Source organism: Neoarius graeffei, chromosome 19, assembly GCF_027579695.1.
Source record: "Neoarius graeffei isolate fNeoGra1 chromosome 19, fNeoGra1.pri, whole genome shotgun sequence".
NCBI lineage: Eukaryota > Metazoa > Chordata > Actinopteri > Siluriformes > Ariidae > Neoarius > Neoarius graeffei.
Window position 1 is genome coordinate 48,587,181 of NC_083587.1, and position 18,044 is coordinate 48,605,224.

General features: G+C 38.5%; 1 protein-coding gene across 1 annotated transcript in view; it reads left to right on the forward strand.

Moving 5' to 3' along the window:
• Window positions 1-16,872, forward strand: part of steap4 (STEAP family member 4) — a 30,714-nt gene extending 13,842 nt beyond the window's left edge. Inside the window, exons 3-5 of the mRNA XM_060900202.1 lie at window positions 803-1,330; window positions 5,149-5,313; window positions 13,011-16,872. Coding sequence (XP_060756185.1) covers window positions 803-1,330; window positions 5,149-5,313; window positions 13,011-13,283 — 966 coding nt within the window. The 3' untranslated portion in view covers window positions 13,284-16,872. The remainder of the gene's footprint in view (window positions 1-802; window positions 1,331-5,148; window positions 5,314-13,010) is intronic.
• The last annotated feature ends 1,172 nt before the right edge of the window (window positions 16,873-18,044 follow it).

Sequence of the window (18,044 nt, forward strand, 5' to 3'; positions counted from 1 at the left end):
TTACCCATGGGGTAATTGCTAACCAAATATGTATTTACAAAAATAGGGCATTAATGTTCAGGATGATTTTGTGAAAAACTAAATCAAGTCAATCCTTAATGTAAAATTTCACCTTAAAAATGTTATTAATTCTATTAGGGATATGGTAGAACAGTCTGATAAAGCAATCAGCTGGTTGGATTTCCCAAGCATTTTGGAGATCTAAGATTTTGGAGATGAAGAAATACAAAATTATTGGGGGGGGGGGGGGGGGGTTTAGAAATGCCACTTCCTGTCCTAAATGCAAGTGCACAATGTGAAAATCAAGTAGAATAAAAATTATTTGTATCTGTTTGTCTGTATTTATATCTGGTAAGAAGACATTATCTGTTCATTCCAGATAAATGTATTGATATTCAGTTGTACTTACTGTGCATATACAGTAGATTTGTTTGTTTGTTTGTTTGTTTGTTTGTTTGTTTGTTTGTTTGTTTGTTTGTTTGTTTGTTTGTTTGTCTTTCTTTCTTTCTTTTACAGAGGCTCTGGGGTCAGTGGGCAGGGGAGAAGGTTTGCCAGAGTTCAATGAAATTGCATTGAAATCTGTTTTACCTCCCAAACAGAAGCGGGCTCTAAGAATGACAAAGTGCACCTTGCACAAATAAAACAGAACTGACAGACTGACACTTGAGTGTGGTCTTTTACTTTCCAGTGCTCCTGGGACATCGTAAAATGGCTGAACCTTGCACTCTGACCCCAAAGTCTTTTCAAGTTTGGGATATTTGGGACAAAATAAATAATAATAAAAATATAAATGTCATTTCAGGTATTGATTTGTGGAAACCATGTGGATGCCAAACAAGCAGTAATGGACATATCCCACAGTTTGGGTCTGACCACCCTGGACCGAGGCTCCCTGAGAGTGGCATCTGAGCTGGAGGATCTACCGCTTCAACTCTTCCCTCTTTGGAGGCTTCCTTTGCGTATCAGTGCTGGACTGCTTGGCACCTTCTTCGTCTATGTTCTCATTCGGGATGTTGTCTATGCACGGGTTGTTGAAAACAAAGACAATTCCTTTCGCATCATGATCTCGCTAGCTAATAAGGTGTTTCCTATGGTCTCACTGGTGATGCTGGCACTGTGCTATCTCCCTGGTATCATTGCTGCTTTCTTGCAGCTCTACAATGGCACTAAATACCGCCGATTTCCTGACTGGCTGGATCGCTGGATGTTGTGCAGAAAGCAGCTGGGATTACTGGCACTGGCTTTCGCTTTTCTGCATGTGCTGTACACACTGGTGATCCCAATCAGATACTACGTTTTCTATAAAAGGGCCAACATTTATATTTCACTGGTAAGAATGTATGAGCATGTCTGAAATATTATGTTTCTCTGTCGATCGATCGATCGTACTGTGCAAAAGTCTTGGGCACCCAAATTTTTTTTCATACAAACTTTGTGATTGATTTCTATTTTATGACTTCTACATTATTAAGTCACTACAAAAACATTTTAGAGTCCCAAACGTTTGTTTTCCAGTACAAAATTAAATGTTACAGAACAAATTTTGTATGTGAGCAGCATATTACATAAGAGAGCACTTTTCAGATTAAAAAAGAAAACATAATGAAGGCTACTGGGTTTTGGTGCAAAATGAAGAAGCGAGTGTGACAAAGTGTCCAGAAGAACTGTGGCTGGTTCTGGAAGATGCTCAGTAAAACCTACAGCTCATTTCCTTATAAAACTGCACTCATTGTACCTGAGACTACTATTTTTTTTTTTCAAAGCAAAGGGTCATCTTACACCAAATATTAACTTTGCTTCATTTATTATGGCTTACTGATTACTGTTTATAGTATTGTTTTTAATGCTGAAACATTTCATTTCATTATTTTTAAGCCATTAAAAATTCTTTACATGTGCCTAAGACTTTTGCACAGTACTGTGTGTGTGTGTGTGTGTGTGTGTGTATGTATGTATATATATATATATATATATATATATATATATATATATATATATATATATATGAGTGATTCCACGCTTATGGGTACTGAAATGGGGACATGAAATTATTTTTAAAAATTCACCTAAAACCATTTCTTTTTTTTACCATCAGGTCACAAAACATGTAATCTTTAATGAATGATATGTTAAAAGATAACTTTAATTTTCTGAGATGTAATAAAAACATATTTATATGCCAAAGTCAAGCCTATGAGTTCCAAAATGATGTCTGTTCCATTACTTCTGTTACGATTGTCCATCTCGCGTCTGTTAGAAATTAATTACAATCTAGCTCTATACCATGTTAATCTTATTGAAAGAATGTGTATGTTTATTCTACTACACATGTTTATTAATTATATTTGCTAAAACATCACCTTCCTATGTTTCAAAAAGTAATTCTACATTGTTAAAATTGAGAATATATATGTCCACAACACTTCTGTTACGTTCTGACTTTGGCATATAAATATGTTTTTATTACATCTCAGAAAATTAAAGTTATCTTTTAACATATCATTCATTAAAGATTACATGTTTTGTGACCTGATGGTAAAAAAAAGAAATGGTTTTAGGTGAATTTTTAAAAATAAGTTCATGTCCCCATTTCAGTACCCATAAGCGTGGAATCACTCATATATATATATATATATATATATATATATATATATATATATATATATATATATATATATATATATACACTACAAAGTGAGTTTTCTTGACTGGGTAATATCACATAGTAAGTTGTTTTAACTCAAAGTATCAAGTTGAAACAAGTGATTTATTTGTTAAATAACTTTTTGAGTTGAGTTTAAGTTGAGTTTACTGGTGTTTTTAAGGCAGCAGGAGAACTTTGGGTGGCATGGTGGTGTAATGGCTAGCGCTGTCACCTCACAGCAAGAAGGTTCTGGGTTTGAGCCCAGTGGCCAACAGGGGCCTGGAGTTTGCATGTTCTCCCCATGTCTGCGTGGGTTTCCTCCAGGTGCTCTGGTTTTCCCCAAAGACATGCAGTTAGGCTAACTGGCTACTCTAAATTGCCCGTTGATCATGCTTGGAGAGGGATGGGCTCTGCCAAGTTCAAAATGTCCTTGACACACCAATGATGAACTGTTAAATGTCATCTTTGGTGCTACTATGGCCTTTGCCGGCTATGGGAAAAAGATGAACTTTAGTTTCCAAGTTTAACCAACTTGAGATTTCTTACAGATTATCAGAAAAAAAAATATTAAATACTTAAAATCTCTAGCTTTTTGAAAACAGCATTTTGCCTCTTACCTTGAAATATACACAGCAAATTCCCCAGTGTTGAATTAACACATTCAGAATTAATTTGTGTCCATTTGGACACACAATAACACAGTAGGGTGTTAAATCAACACTCTGGTTGTTAATTCAGCACTGGGGATTTTGCTGTGTCATCTCCAAAATATTTCAAAATCTTATTATTTTTGCCTTAATTTGTGAATCCATGTACATGGGCACAAGAGCCAAAGCAGTCACCCCGGATGGTGAAAGTGAGGAGTTCGACATCCTGGCAGGGGTGCTGCAGGGAGACACCCTTGCCCCCTTCCTCTTCATCATAGCTATGGACTACATGCTAAGGAAAGCCATCAGTGGGCTGGAGCAGGAGCTTGGCTTCACAATTACACCGGAGAAGTCTAGAAGAAACCCTGCTGTTGTCCTGACAGACCTGGATTACGCGGACGACATCTGTCTGATGTCTGACTGCATGGAGCAGGCACAGGAGCTCCTGAGTAGAGTGGAGGCAGAGTGTGCCAGGGTGGGTCTCAGGCTGAATACCAAAAAGACGGAGGTTATCACCTACAACATCCCCCTGGACCACCCGCCTCTCGAGACAGCAGGGGGCAATGCACTGGCAGAAGTTGGTGACTTCAAGTACCTGGGCTCCTGTGTTAATTCCTCTGAACAGGACCTTAAGGTGAGAAAGGCAGTGGTGTGGAGGGCCCTGAATGGCATGAACAGTGTGTGGAACTCCAAACTCCCCTGACACATCAAGCTGAGCTTCTTCCAGGCGACTGTTGAGTCTGTCCTCCTTTACGGCTGTGAGAGCTGGCCTCTGAAGCCCTCCATGCAGAAGTCTCTGGATGGGTGCTACACCAGAATGCTGCGTGCAGTGCTAAACATCGACCAGAACCAGCATATCACCAACAAGCAGCTGTATGGAGGGCTACCAAAGTTCAGCGAGAAATTGGCATCAAGGAGGATGAAGCTTGCTGGCCATTGCTATAGACATCAAGAGCTCCCAGCCAGTAGACTGGTGCTATGGGAGCCAACACATGGGCGGTGGGCATGAGGACATCCCACCCCAACATACGTGGACGTGCTGAGGAGAGACGCAGGAGTGGAGCGTTCTGGGGAACTGGCCGGATGTATGGAGGATTGAGACGACTGGAGACTCCGCTGTCAAGCTCGTCTGAGGACGACTAAATGATGATCTCATGAATTAAAATGTACCTTTTAGTTCACATTCATTCAACCCTTTTACATGAACACATTCGCTCTGATGAAATATTTTGAATTTTCCAGACATCAGCAGGAAGTTGCATCATCAGAATTTCATTAAGATAAAACGGGAAGAAGAAAATTAGTTTCTTTTATATTATTTTGTTTCCTTTCATATTTTTCAGTGATACGGTAATAAACTTTTGAAAAAAAAATTTGGTCACTACCTTTTAACCCAAATTATAGAATGAAAAACCCTTGAAAAATGAGATTGTTGCCTGAGATAGGATGTTTTCAATGGTTAAATGAATGGTTTTCATACATTCACTGTTTAAAGAAAATTGGATTTTTTTTATGTTCCAAAGGATAAATAGCATCCCAATCATGGAATCACGCATATACATATTGTATGCTTCAGCTAGAAAAAAAAATGGTTAGCAATTCTTAAATGTGAATTTTCATGGTAGTAATGTGACATTTGCTTTCTATTTATAACCTTGGAATTTGATTGAATTGCAAAACTGCCACATACTATTGAGTTAATTTGGTTTTCCATACCACAGACTGATGATGAAGAACCAAATGAACCCAAGAGTATGATTTTTCATACTTTTTTCCCAAAAAGCATGTGCATAAATGGTCTATAAGATGTTTTAGTTTGCAAATGTTAACTTGTGAAATGACTGTGTTGTGTTCTAGGTCAAAGAGAATAAAACATACGAGTTCAGTGAAATGTTCGCCTGGCGTTCCGACTCCTACTTGTCCACTGGAATGCTGGGATTTGCGCTATTTGTTTTACTAGGAATCACATCACTTCCATCTGTCAGCAACTCTCTCAACTGGAGAGAATTCAGATTTATACAGGTATGAAAACCAGAACACTGTAGAATTTTTATGTTAAGAATTCTTTATATGTCTATACAAAATGATAGGGCATTTTATAATCTGAAACAAGCACTGTCATTAGTTGTTTAGTTATCCAACCCTCTGCATTTGTGATGCCTTGTAAGTGGTAATGTGTAAGCTGTAATGATGTAATTTGATGTGAAATGTGGGAGAAAAAACATGAACACCTCCATGAAAGTCTTTTATTTACTCTGTCAAAGCATGTAAAGCTCATAAAATTCTCACTTCATGACATTTTACAGTTACAGGCCCAAGAGGTGATTGATACTTTCCTACCGTAGTGAATGTCAAACATTTATGCAACATTTTGGACTGAAATTGCAGTATAGCAAGAACAGTGAATGATAGTGAATAGTGTTAGCAACAAGCTACCCAGCTATTTAACAATTACTCCACAAAATCTAGTCGTACATGAGCTGATACCCAATGAGGCACGTAGCATTGAGTTGGCTATAAGCCATTGTAGCGAGAATCGCGTGTGGGTGGAGCACAGAGGACGGCAGGACAGAGATCAGGTTTGTCTAACGGCTTTATTGCCACACTTTCCAGGGTTACAACACTGTTTCACAATAGCGCGAGAGACACACACACACAGCGTCTCGTCCGGGTCTGCCTCTGCTCTCGCTCTCCCTCCTTAAATAGGGCGGTTTACTGGGGAGAACACACAAAACACAGGTTAATGACACTCAGGTGAAGCGATTCTGCCACTTACCTTCCCCAACTCCGCCCTCCTGTCACAGACCGGTGCTTGACCACGCCCCCGCTGCCACAGCCATGTACGACGAGATTGATTGATTGGAATAACTGTTTTATTCTATCCACATTCACTGGATTTTGAGAAACAGAGTATTTTTAATGTTTTGCAAATTTGATGAATAAAAACTTTGTCCAAAACATTCAACAAAATCATTTCTGCTGAGGCGAACTTCTTAAAAACCTATCGATGGCTGTACGAATTGACTTTAGTGTTGATTTTTTGTAGAAAGTGCCGTCTTGCTGTCGTGCCGAGGTATAGAATAACTTTAGACATTTATTTAATTTTTCCTTGGACATTTTAGTGATGTAATTTTCAAACTTCTTTGAGCTTTTGAACCAGTCTAAAAAAAACTCAACAAATTTTAATGCTTAAAGATGAAGAATGTAAGCAAACTGGCGAAATGACAGTAGCAATTAGTGAAAAATGCTATAATAATAATTCTTGAAAAATACAAAAAGATACATTCTTACCATCAAATATTTTCATTCCATATTTTATTGCTTTTTTTTGAGTGGGGGTATGTTTTTATTTCATCCTCGGTTGGTTCAGCAACAGGCTCTGCCATTTTGTTTTTCTCTACTCACAGTATATGAGCTGATAGCCTAGTAGCAGAGTAGCCAATCAGAGCGCATGATTGCTCATATCCAGTGAATGTGGATAGAATAACATTAGTTATTTAATGGTATAGAGCTACCCAAGTACTGTGTCTGTATATTAATTGATCTAAAGCCAATACTTCTATAATTAACAATTATTCACCAAAGGTAAAGTGAATATCTGTGAATAATAACTGAGACAAAGTCAAGGTTATTATTCACCAATATTCACTGAGCCTGAGGCGGATAATTGCTTTAGTATAAATACAGAGGCGATGATATAAATACATAAATAAATAAATAAATAAATAAATAAATAAATAAATATTTTATTTCAAACTTCAGAAGTGATACGCAATTGTAAAGCGCGCAGACTTGTGTCGCTTATCTATGCCGACTCGCCCAAAATACTTTGTTCTAAAGTAGATTAAATAAATCACAATTCCACCTTACCTTTGAATACAACCTGATTCCAAAAAAGTTGGGACAAAGTACAAATTGTAAATAAAAATGGAATGCAATAATTTACAAATCTCAAAAACTGATATTGTATTCACAATAGAACATAGACAACATATCAAATGTCGAAAGTGAGACATTTTGAAATTTCATGCCAAATATTGGCTCATTTGAAATTTCATGACAGCAACACATCTCAAAAAAGTTGGGACAGGGGCAATAAGAGGCTGGAAAAGTTAAAGGTACAAAAAAGGAACAGCTGGAGGACCAAATTGCAACTCATTAGGTCAATTGGCAAGAGGTCATTAAGATGACTGGGTATAAAAAGAGCATCTTGGAGTGGCAGCGGCTCTCAGAAGTAAAGATGGGAAGATGATCACCGATCCCCCTAATTCTGTGCCAACAAATAGTGGAGCAATGTCAGAAAGGAGTTTGACAGTGTAAAATTGCAAAGAGTTTGAACATATCATCATCTACAGTGTATAATATCATCAAAAGATTCAGAGAATCTGGACAAATCTCTGTGCATAAGGGTCAAGGCTGGAAAACCATACTGGGTGCCCGTGATCTTCGGGCCCTTAGATGGCACTGCATCACATACAGGCATGCTTCTGTATTGGAAATCACAAAATGGGCTCAGGAATATTTCCAGAGAACATTATCTGTGAACACAATTCACCGTGCCATCCGCCGTTGCCAGCTAAAACTCTATAGTTCAAAGAAGAAGCCGTATCTAAACATGATCCAGAAGCGCAGGCATCTTCTCTGGGCCAAGGCTCATTTAAAATGGACTGTGGCAAAGAGGAAAACTGTTCTGTGGTCAGACGAATCAAAATTTGAAGTGCTTTATGGAAATCAGGGACACCGTGTCATTCGGACTAAAGAGGAGAAGGACGACCCGAGTTGTTATCAGCGCTCAGTTCAGAAGCCTGCATCTCTGATGGTATGGGGTTGCATTAGTGCATGTGGCATGGGCAGCTTACACATCTGGAAAGATGCCATCAATGCTGAAAGGTATATCCAGGTCCTAGCGCAACATATGCTCCCATCCAGACGACGTCTCTTTCAGGGAAGACCTTGCATTTTCCAACATGACAATGCCAAACCACATACTGCATCAATTACAGCATCATGGCTGCGTAGAAGAAGGGTCCGGGTACTGAACTGGCCAGCCTGCAGTCTGGATCTTTCACCCATAGAAAACATTTGGCGCATCATAAAATGGAAGATATGACAAAAAAGACCTAAGACAGTTGAGCAACTAGAATCCTACATTAGACAAGAATGGGTTAACATTCCTGTCCCTAAACTTGAGCAACTTGTCTCCTCAGTCCCCAGACGTTTACAGACTGTTGTAAAGAGAAAAGGGGATGTCTCACAGTGGTAAACATGGCCTTGTCCCAACTTTTTTGAGATGTGGTGTTGTCATGAAATTTAAAATCACCTAATTTTTCTCTTTAAATGATACATTTTCTCAGTTTAAATATTTGATATGTCATCTATGTTCTATTCTGAATAACATATGGAATTTTGAAACTTCCAAATCATTGCATTCCGTTTTTATTTACAATTTGTACTTTGCCCCAACTTTTTTGGAATCGGGGTTGTAGTTTTAGACCAAACTTCATAGCATCTTTAGTGCTTTTAGGAACAGCATTTTCTTTCATAATTTGTAATTCTTCCTCACTTACGGTGACAAAGTGATTGGCCGCCGTTTTGCCCAGTCCCTCAAGGTGATTATTGAGAAATAGTCCAAATTTTTCGACCAGTCAGTGCATGCAATTTCCTATCATCACCTCCCTATTTATCTCATCTCATTATCTCTAGCCACTTTATCCTGTTCTACAGGGTCGCAGGCAAGCTGGAGCCTATCCCAGCTGACTACGGGCGAAAGGCGGGGTACACCCTGGACAAGTCGCCAGGTCATCGCAGGGCTGACACATAGACACAGACAACCATTCACACTCACACTAATGTAATTTAAAAGTAGAGAAGGTGAATGTTACACTATTCACGGTGTTAACAGTCATGTTGTTTTTTGAGGTCGCTCTGTAAATGGAGAAGGAACTGGTATTTGAGAAGTTGGTTGGAGGTATGGGATTGCAAGTTGAAACCATGCCTCAAACGCAGTATCACTGCATACTGCATTGCGCTTTTGAGTCAAAGATTTAAAGAATGAAATTACAGATCAAACATCTCGAATATCATGCAGATAATTGTGCTGTATACATGTCTGTAAATGTTAACATTTCGGACATTGCCAAAGACAACTATGCATGGTTTCATAAAATGATGAACAAATGACAATGGTGATAATTTAATCAGTTATAAGACTTAGAAAAAATTATCAAGGTATATTTATTTATTAAAAACATATGTTAATTACAATTGGGTCACATCATATACTGAGCCAGTATCGGGTGTGTAAGAACATAAACTTCTTTGAATGACTACATATTGCTGTACATGTTAATTCAATAATATTGGCTGGCTTTTTTTCATGGTATATCCGATATGTTCTATTCAGCGAGCATGATACTGAACTCATCTTTGACTCATTCAATATCATGCTAGCTGAATGGAATATATCGGATATACCACAAAAAAAAGCCAGTCGATATTATTATTTTTATTATTATACATACATGTTCGAAGGAACAGTTATCGATTTGTTTACAAATTGTCAGTCAATTTGTAAAGGAAGTTTTAAATGTAATATATATTTTATGGCATTTTTCAATTCACTGCAACAGTTTACTGCGCAGCAGAAAACTCTCTCATTGAATATTTGCATCAGCTCTGACGTGTGATGTCATGTTGCCTTGACAACCATGCAATATCATAAACCATATTCAGCGCTCATTCTCCATTGGGTAGAGTGATGTAATACACATAGGATAAGCGATATGCTAACAATATTGCATGCTGTCAAACCAAATGAATGAAACCTGCTCGAAGGGAATAGAACACATTTTTATTCCATCAGAAAAGTATCCTGTATGGATAATAATTACTAATATTGAATAATATGTATCAGTTAAACACCATTTTACTCATTTTTGATTAATTAATTTATTTTTTTTTATATTCTTGGCAATGGACTTTTGAGTCCTAATAACAGGGCTTATGTTTCCCAAAACATTATTGTAAAATGCACAAACTTACAAATAATAATCTTTCTACCAGTTAATATGCTGTAAATTTTACTGTCTTATTGGAAGATTCTTTGCCAAAGCGACTCATAGCAGTGAAAAAGAAACTGAAATACATGACAATACATTCATTATATAGTATTGCTTATACGTTAATAACGTAGAAAATGTATTATACTGAAAAGCAAAACTTTCATTCCATCTCTTATTCTCTTTCATGTAAAACAAGCAATCAACATAGGACTGATTTCTAAGAATTAAATGTTGCTGGGAAGTAATGCAGACGAACCAACAAATACATCTCAAGGGTTTTATCTGATAGAAAGCAAATTTGGGTTTTATTCGTATAATGAATGAAAAAGTAGAAAATAAAAATGTTACCACGCTTGTGATTTAAAAGATCCACAAGAAATAAAAATGAAAATAAAAAGAAATAAATTGTATAGTGTTGCTCTTTGTCTGAGTACAATACAAAAGTTCGTGTTACAGTAAAAGTGCCTCAAAGCCCCCCCAGGAGGCTGATCTTACTTTACAAAATCCTTGAGTACTATGAAATAAAGTCAGACAAGTTAATAAAACGTCGAACATGCACCCAATAAAGTCAGTACAAACGGTAGTGGTGATACTGGAGATGAGAAATACACATAATAACATTAGTACACCACTGTGGGTGGTAGAAATGGGCAACTGGACTTGCTTGAAGATTCTTGAAAACGTTTCACCTCTCGTCCAAAAGGCTTCCTCAGTTCTGTCTGACTAATAGGGAGTATCAGATATTTATCCTCTCCTGGATCAGAATCAGAATCAGAATTCTGATGACAAGCTCATCTAAGGTGTCATTGAGGTATCATGTTGGTATGGGTCACTGGAGGCTGGGTGTGAACGGCGAGTCATTAGGGTGATCAAAGGATTGCCCGTTAGGGTAATCAATCATTAGGGTGATCAATCCTCGCCGTTCACACCCAGCCTCCAGTGACCCATACCAACATGATGCCTCAATGACACCTTAGGTGGGGTTTACATTAGACCGTATCAGCGGATCATCAGATTAACGTTTTTAAAACGATTAGCGTGCACACAGCAACGCCAATACACGATTCGCGTGCACACAGTAACGCCAATACACGGATACGCTCGGCTCCGCAGGCATCCTGCGCTCAAATCACTCCGCCCTGAACAGCGAGTGCCCTCTGGAGGGTGCGCACTCCGGCCCTGCGCAGCTCACAGAGCGCGCAAGTGAAGCACACGAGCAGTGATTCGGGACTGAGCCGCTGTGTGTGTGATCTCAGTGCATGTCGGGCATGCGCGTCACTTACCACTTGCAAGTGGAAGGATGGCAAGCCTAAAGACAATCATAACTACACAATGGGCAGTATTTGCATCAGTATTTGCAGTATTTTCATACTTTTATACTCTTTAATGAAAGGTGATACAAGGCGGAAGTCCGCGCCGTTTTTCAGCAGTCGCGTCACATGACCAACGCCAGCGAATCAGGAAGGTGGATGTCACAGTGACGTTGTCCAATGACGACACCAGCTAGAGCTCAGCACAGCGTATCCGCGTATTCTCAATGTTTACACAGCACCGGACCAGACATGATCTGGATTGAATACGTGGACCCTGGCGGATTCCCGTTTCCCGGCGTTTCCAGGCGTTTTAATGTAAATGGACAGTGCATCCGCGAAGAAAACGAGACAGATACGGTCTAATGTAAACTTGGCCTTAGATGAGCTTGTCATCAGAATTCTGATTCTGATCCAGGAGAGGATAAATATCTGATACTCCCTATTAGTCAGACAGAAATGAGGAAGCCTTTTGGACGAGAGGTGAAACGTTTTCAAGAATCTTCAAGCAAGTCCAGTTGCCCATTTCTACCACCCACAGTTTATTATGACCTGGATAATTGAGAATCTTCACAGACATTAGTACACCACAAACACAAAGTTCACACTCCAAATATGCATAACGATTTTCAAGAAACCATTTTCACTTACACAGTATACACGGCGCCACACCAGCGTGTGATCACTGATCTTCACCGGACACCAAGTCTCCCTGGGTTGGGTGACACAGTATACAACCCATGTTTCAGTACTCGTCACCGTGTAATAAATGGAAACACATCCTAATATCGTGACTAAAGTAGATAACAACCAACATTTACACGCACACTTACGTAGGCTCACAATTTTAAATCTATATCCTCTTGGGGAGGCACTACATTGAGTCACGGTATAGCATGCTACAGTCAGGCAGCAAATCTGCATGTAAATCTACATCCATCTGTTACTTGGCAAACTCTTTTACATCATCTTCATTAAGTATAGCAATATATTTTAACTGAATTGGTGAACTTACAACGTTTCTTCATGAAGATAATTCCGTGTCACGCTTGGGTTTTCAGTCAGGTTTCATGAACCGCTTTCCCAACCGGAAACCCCAATACCCAGAATGCTCTACAAGCCATATCCCGACTACAACATTAAGTCACTTCCTGTTTTGAGTCAGATTCAAACCCAGGGTATTTAAACACAAAATAAAATCATCAAAAACCCTTAAATATGACCCGGTTACATAAAATATTGAACATATGATTGTATTTTGTTCTAACACACAATCTTCTCCATACAGATAGGCCAAACATGTTAATAAATGTACACATGCTGATATTTGCTTTTCTCACCTTTTCAGTCTAAACTTGGCTATTTGACGTTGCTCCTGTGCACTGCTCATGCCTTCCTGTATGGATGGGACAAGTTCCTGAGTGCGTCAGCCTACAAATGGTGGATGCCATCAGGCTATATACTGACTCTGGTGGTCCCCTGCATTGTTCTGGTTTTAAAAACAGTCTTAATTATGCCATGCATGGACCATACTCTCACTCGCATACGCCAGGGATGGGAGAGACCAGGCAAAGCTGGGATGGACAAACATGCAAAAAACAGCCAGCCACTCATTCTATAAACAATGTTTAATATGCTTAATGGCATGACTTGACCACATGCCCAAGTGTGTCATGGCATTGGTATTCGTGTAGATGGATTTTTGCCAGCTTTGACAAACACCACACTTTAAAGAGAAACCAAACTGATAAAGGTTTAATATGTACTTATGTATCTGTGCATAATGCTAAAGTAGAGATGCACCATTTATTCTTTGAGAAATGAAGCAAAAATATTAAAAGCTGAAGCACACATCTTTTACCAGGTTGTTGCTTTGGTGAGACAAGTTATAAATGCAGTTTAGATTTGAGGTATAGAATCTAAGAAAGAGTACATTAGGAATAAAACGTGACAGGGTGTGCTGTTGTTGGAAAATAATTAACGACAAGATGGTGTGATTTTCTCTGATACAGAGCGGAGTTAAAAGGAAGTTGAGTAATTTCAGTTTTATTCCTTTTATATTACAGCAATTAAATAATGGTGTTTACTTTTTATCTATTTACGGTTATGTTTACTGTCATGGAACGTCTGCAAAACAAGTTATTTCCGACTATTATTTACATGACAATTTCACGCTGACTAGCCTCTCTGTTTTAATTTCTCTTGAAGTTAATAAGACAAAAAATGCTTGCCATGTGATTGAGAAACAAGAAAGTACGGTGGCCAGGAATTGCAAAACAAAATTACAAAATGTGAAACACTTTTACATTTTATAAAACAAAATTACATTAGCAAAACACTTTTACTAAGGACAAAACAAATTTACATCTTAGAAAACACTGATAAGATGCGAAACACTTTTAGAAGTGCTGAAACAAATTTAGAAAATGAAATGCTGCAAGCAACCCAGAAGTACGGTGGCCAGGAAGTGATAGAGTGAGTGGTCAATTCGTGTTATCTTGTTCCCTGTGTGCTTGGTCCTTCTGTCTGGTCCGTGTCCTTTAAAAATTCTAGAGACCGTCCACACGAAAAGCAAAGCCATGTTAAGCGGTTTATGTGTTTTCCATAAAAGGGGCAAAACATCATTCGGTCACAGTCGATATTCCGTCACCATAAACTCCACAGAAGGCAATACAAATTGACCACTTACTCTGTCACTTCCAGATCGCTTGCGGCATTTGGTACATTCCCCTTCTGTGAGGATTTTTGTTTGTAAATTTGTTTTGGGACTGGTAAAAGTGTTCCGCCACTTGTAAATTTGTCTCAGCACTTGTAAAAGTGTTTCACATCTTGTCAATTTGTTTTCTAAGATGTAAATTTGTTTTGTCCTTGGTGAAAGTGTTTTGCGAATGTTATTTTGTTCTATAAAATGTAAAAGGGTTTCACATTTTGTAATTTTGTTTTGCACTTCATAGCCACCGTAAGAAAGCCCCATCCTGAAGATTTTGTCATTGCGAAAAGCGAACATTATTGCTGGGTTTCAGTCATGTGACTTTTCTTAGCGGTTTTACCGGAAGTGAAATAGTTGGTGGTCTAAACGGCTGCCATAATGCAAACAACTAGCGATAACTTGTCAGAGTATGCTCGTAATCTAGAAGCCACTGCTCGATTTAGATATTTTCAGAAGATTGCTGTGTGCAATGGAATCGACCCCTACAGTCTGGGAAAGAAGGATTTGTCATACAATCTTGAAAACTACCCTTCAGTCAAGTTCCCCGACATCTCGAACTATCTGGTGTTGCAGACGTCCTTCTACACCGCAAAACAGATGAAAGCGTGGAAGAGTATGGAGGCTTACAACTTTTTTGTATGTGGCTGGGTAAAGGACCTCGCTATCAAGTCGCTGCCGAATGAATCCTGTATTGTTTTTGCCCGTGTAAGTATGTTTTTTTTAAGCTTTTTGTTTGCGCCTTTACAACGAAGCACTGCAAGCTGAAGTGTAAACAAACAACAGTTTGCTTGATTCTCACTTGTGTTGGCTTTTATCGCTCAGCTAAATCATTCACAAAGATCATCAGAAACCCCTATAAAGACCTGGATCATAGTTAAACAAGACGGAGAAGTGATCACGGCGCATTGTAACTGTACGGCTGGATAAGAATTTTGTCATGGCCTTCATACATATGGACTTTGTGAGGAGTAAACAAAGAAACAGCTGGGGACTTTAGTGCTTCGTGACAAAAAAAGTACTGGAAAATAATGACACATAGCAAGAAAAGTACTTGGAAAACGCTCAGGACATATGGTAGCTGAGAAGGATACAAACCTTTCACCAAGTGATCACTGCAAACTCGAGCATGCTTCGACTCGGCTCCCTTCGATTTCAGTGAGAGGTTCAAAAGCCACCTTTCTCGACGTCTTTTTGTGAAACCTGTTCATTCACCCTTTTTTATTAGTTCACGAGGAACCCTGAAGAAACTTTTATCAGTTTCACGATTTGATCGATTCGAACAACCTAAAACAACACAAGCGTAAGGCATTTTTCATGCAAGCAATGCACCTTCTCTGTCCAAACGCTTTGTCAACTGAGCTTTGGTAGACCACCAGCTAAAGTTTTGAATAACTAATGAGGCGGATGTGACGTCACATGAAACCCAGCAATAGCTTTATTTCTTTGTTATAAAGCCCTGACACTGGAAATTCCTTCCAAAATGCTAAAAAAAAATCTACTCACAAAAAAATTTGACAAGACAAAGAAAGATCCTCTGAAGACAAGAAGCAAACTTCAATGGAAGTGGCTATCCATGGCTGGATCAATATTGCTTTAAGAGGAGAGTTTAAACAAGGCAAGTCTTTGTGTAAATTGTTACTATAGAAACAACATTTAACACAACAGGGAATTAATATAAATTTTGCAGTTGTCAATGCCTCTGAGCAATCAGAACTATGCATTCAGTGGTGCTGTGATATGAAATATTGTATTTAATCATTTTAAAATGTAGACTGGATTTGGTTGGTCTTCAAATCTAAGCTCCGTTCAGCTGCCTGAAAAAGTCAGTTTGTTGTGCAGTAAACATTTGTTCTTTGTAGTCCTCTGTAGTTTGTTTTTTTTTCCCCCTCAATTCCCAATGTTCCTGAGCTATTTTTCTACAAACTCTCCTCTTAAAGCAATATTGATCCAGCCGTGGACAGCCACTTCCTGTTTCATGTGATTGAAGTTTGCTTCTTGTCTTCAGAGGATCTTTCTTCTTTCACACTCCTACAAATAGATCTGTCCACATTATGTGCATAGCTACATCTAGGCCAGTCTATTGAAATCAAATGATAAAACATTCCAAATATGAAACTTATTTATCATAACTACTCAATTGGGTTCAATTGTCTCGTTTTTAGAGCTGTAGAAGTCACTTGATGTTGCCTGGAACCTACACATTTAGAAAAAGGATTCTTCAAAAAAATGTCTTGGTATTGTTAAGAGTTCCTAATAACATTCTGGATTGGAAACCCTTTCCGATTGGACTGAAATGCAGTTGTACGTTGGATCTTTAACCGTTTCATACAGCAATTATTTCAAACTTATCAAGATTCTTTATGGATTTTATTAAATGTTATTAAAACTGCATATCGTATACTTTTTTTCTGAATATCATTATGACTTTATGATTTGAAAAAGTGAGCACAGTGTCAATATGTATGAATACCATGAATAAACGATACTGTATATACACTCACCGGCCACTTTAATAGGAGTTTGTTCTTGATTCTAAGATTCCTGTTCATGAGCAGGAGTGGGAACCCAGTGTGGTCTTCTACTGTTGTATGCTGAGATGCTTTTCTGCTCACCATGGTTGTAAAGAGTTGCTATGAGTTACTATATCCTTCCTGGCAGCTCGAACCAATCTCTGCCCTCCATCCATCCATCCATTTTCTTCCACTTATCCGAGTCCGGGTCGTGGGGGTAGCAGCCTAAGTAGAGCAGCCCAGACTTCTCTCTCCCTGGCCACCTCCACCAGCTCTTCCAGGAGAATACTGAGGTGTTCCCAGATGTAATCTCTCCAGTGTGTCCTGGGTCTGCCCCGAGGTCTCCTCCCCAATTGGTCAGCACCAATTTGTGCTGAGTTTCCCAAAAGCATCGTAGCACCAAGATCATCATGAAATGGTCGAACGAGCAGCACAATGAACACACTCTCTCTCTCTCCTAGTTAAGATTCCCTTAGCATTAAGAGGCTTTTGGGGAAACCCATCCCTGGCCATTTTCCTCTGACCTCTCTTATCAACAAGGCATTTGTTTCCATCCACAGAACTGTCACTCACTCAATGTTTTTTTTTTGTTTGTTTGTTTTTTCGCACCATTCTGTGTAAACTCTGAAATACTCAAACCAGTCCATCTGGCTTAAACCAACACCCATGCCACAGTGAAAGTCACACTTTGAGATCACAATTTTTCCCATTCTGATGTTTGCAGCAGTGAACATTAACTGAAGCTCTTGGTTTGTATCTGCATGATTTTATGCATTGTGCTGCTGTTAAGGGATTGGCTGATTAGAGAATCGCATCAAACAGCAGTGGATGGGTTTTCTGAATAAAGTGTCCAATGAGCGTACTATACATGACAAATTGGTAATGTGATTTCAATCTAGATTATTAATTCATGCTCAATAAATCGCATAACATTTTCTTAACAAATGATTTATTGCATGTTATCACAATTAATATTCACTTTAACATAACCATATATTCAATACAGGTCTTTAAAGGAGAACTGAAGGCAAATTTTTTTAATCAAAATTCTATTTCTCATTTTATTAAATATAGGAATGCATTTTTGATTGCTATTTTGTCACTGCTATAGCAAGTTATGAGTGTTTGAAATATGCTATGTAATATATCAGTCCAAATGGTT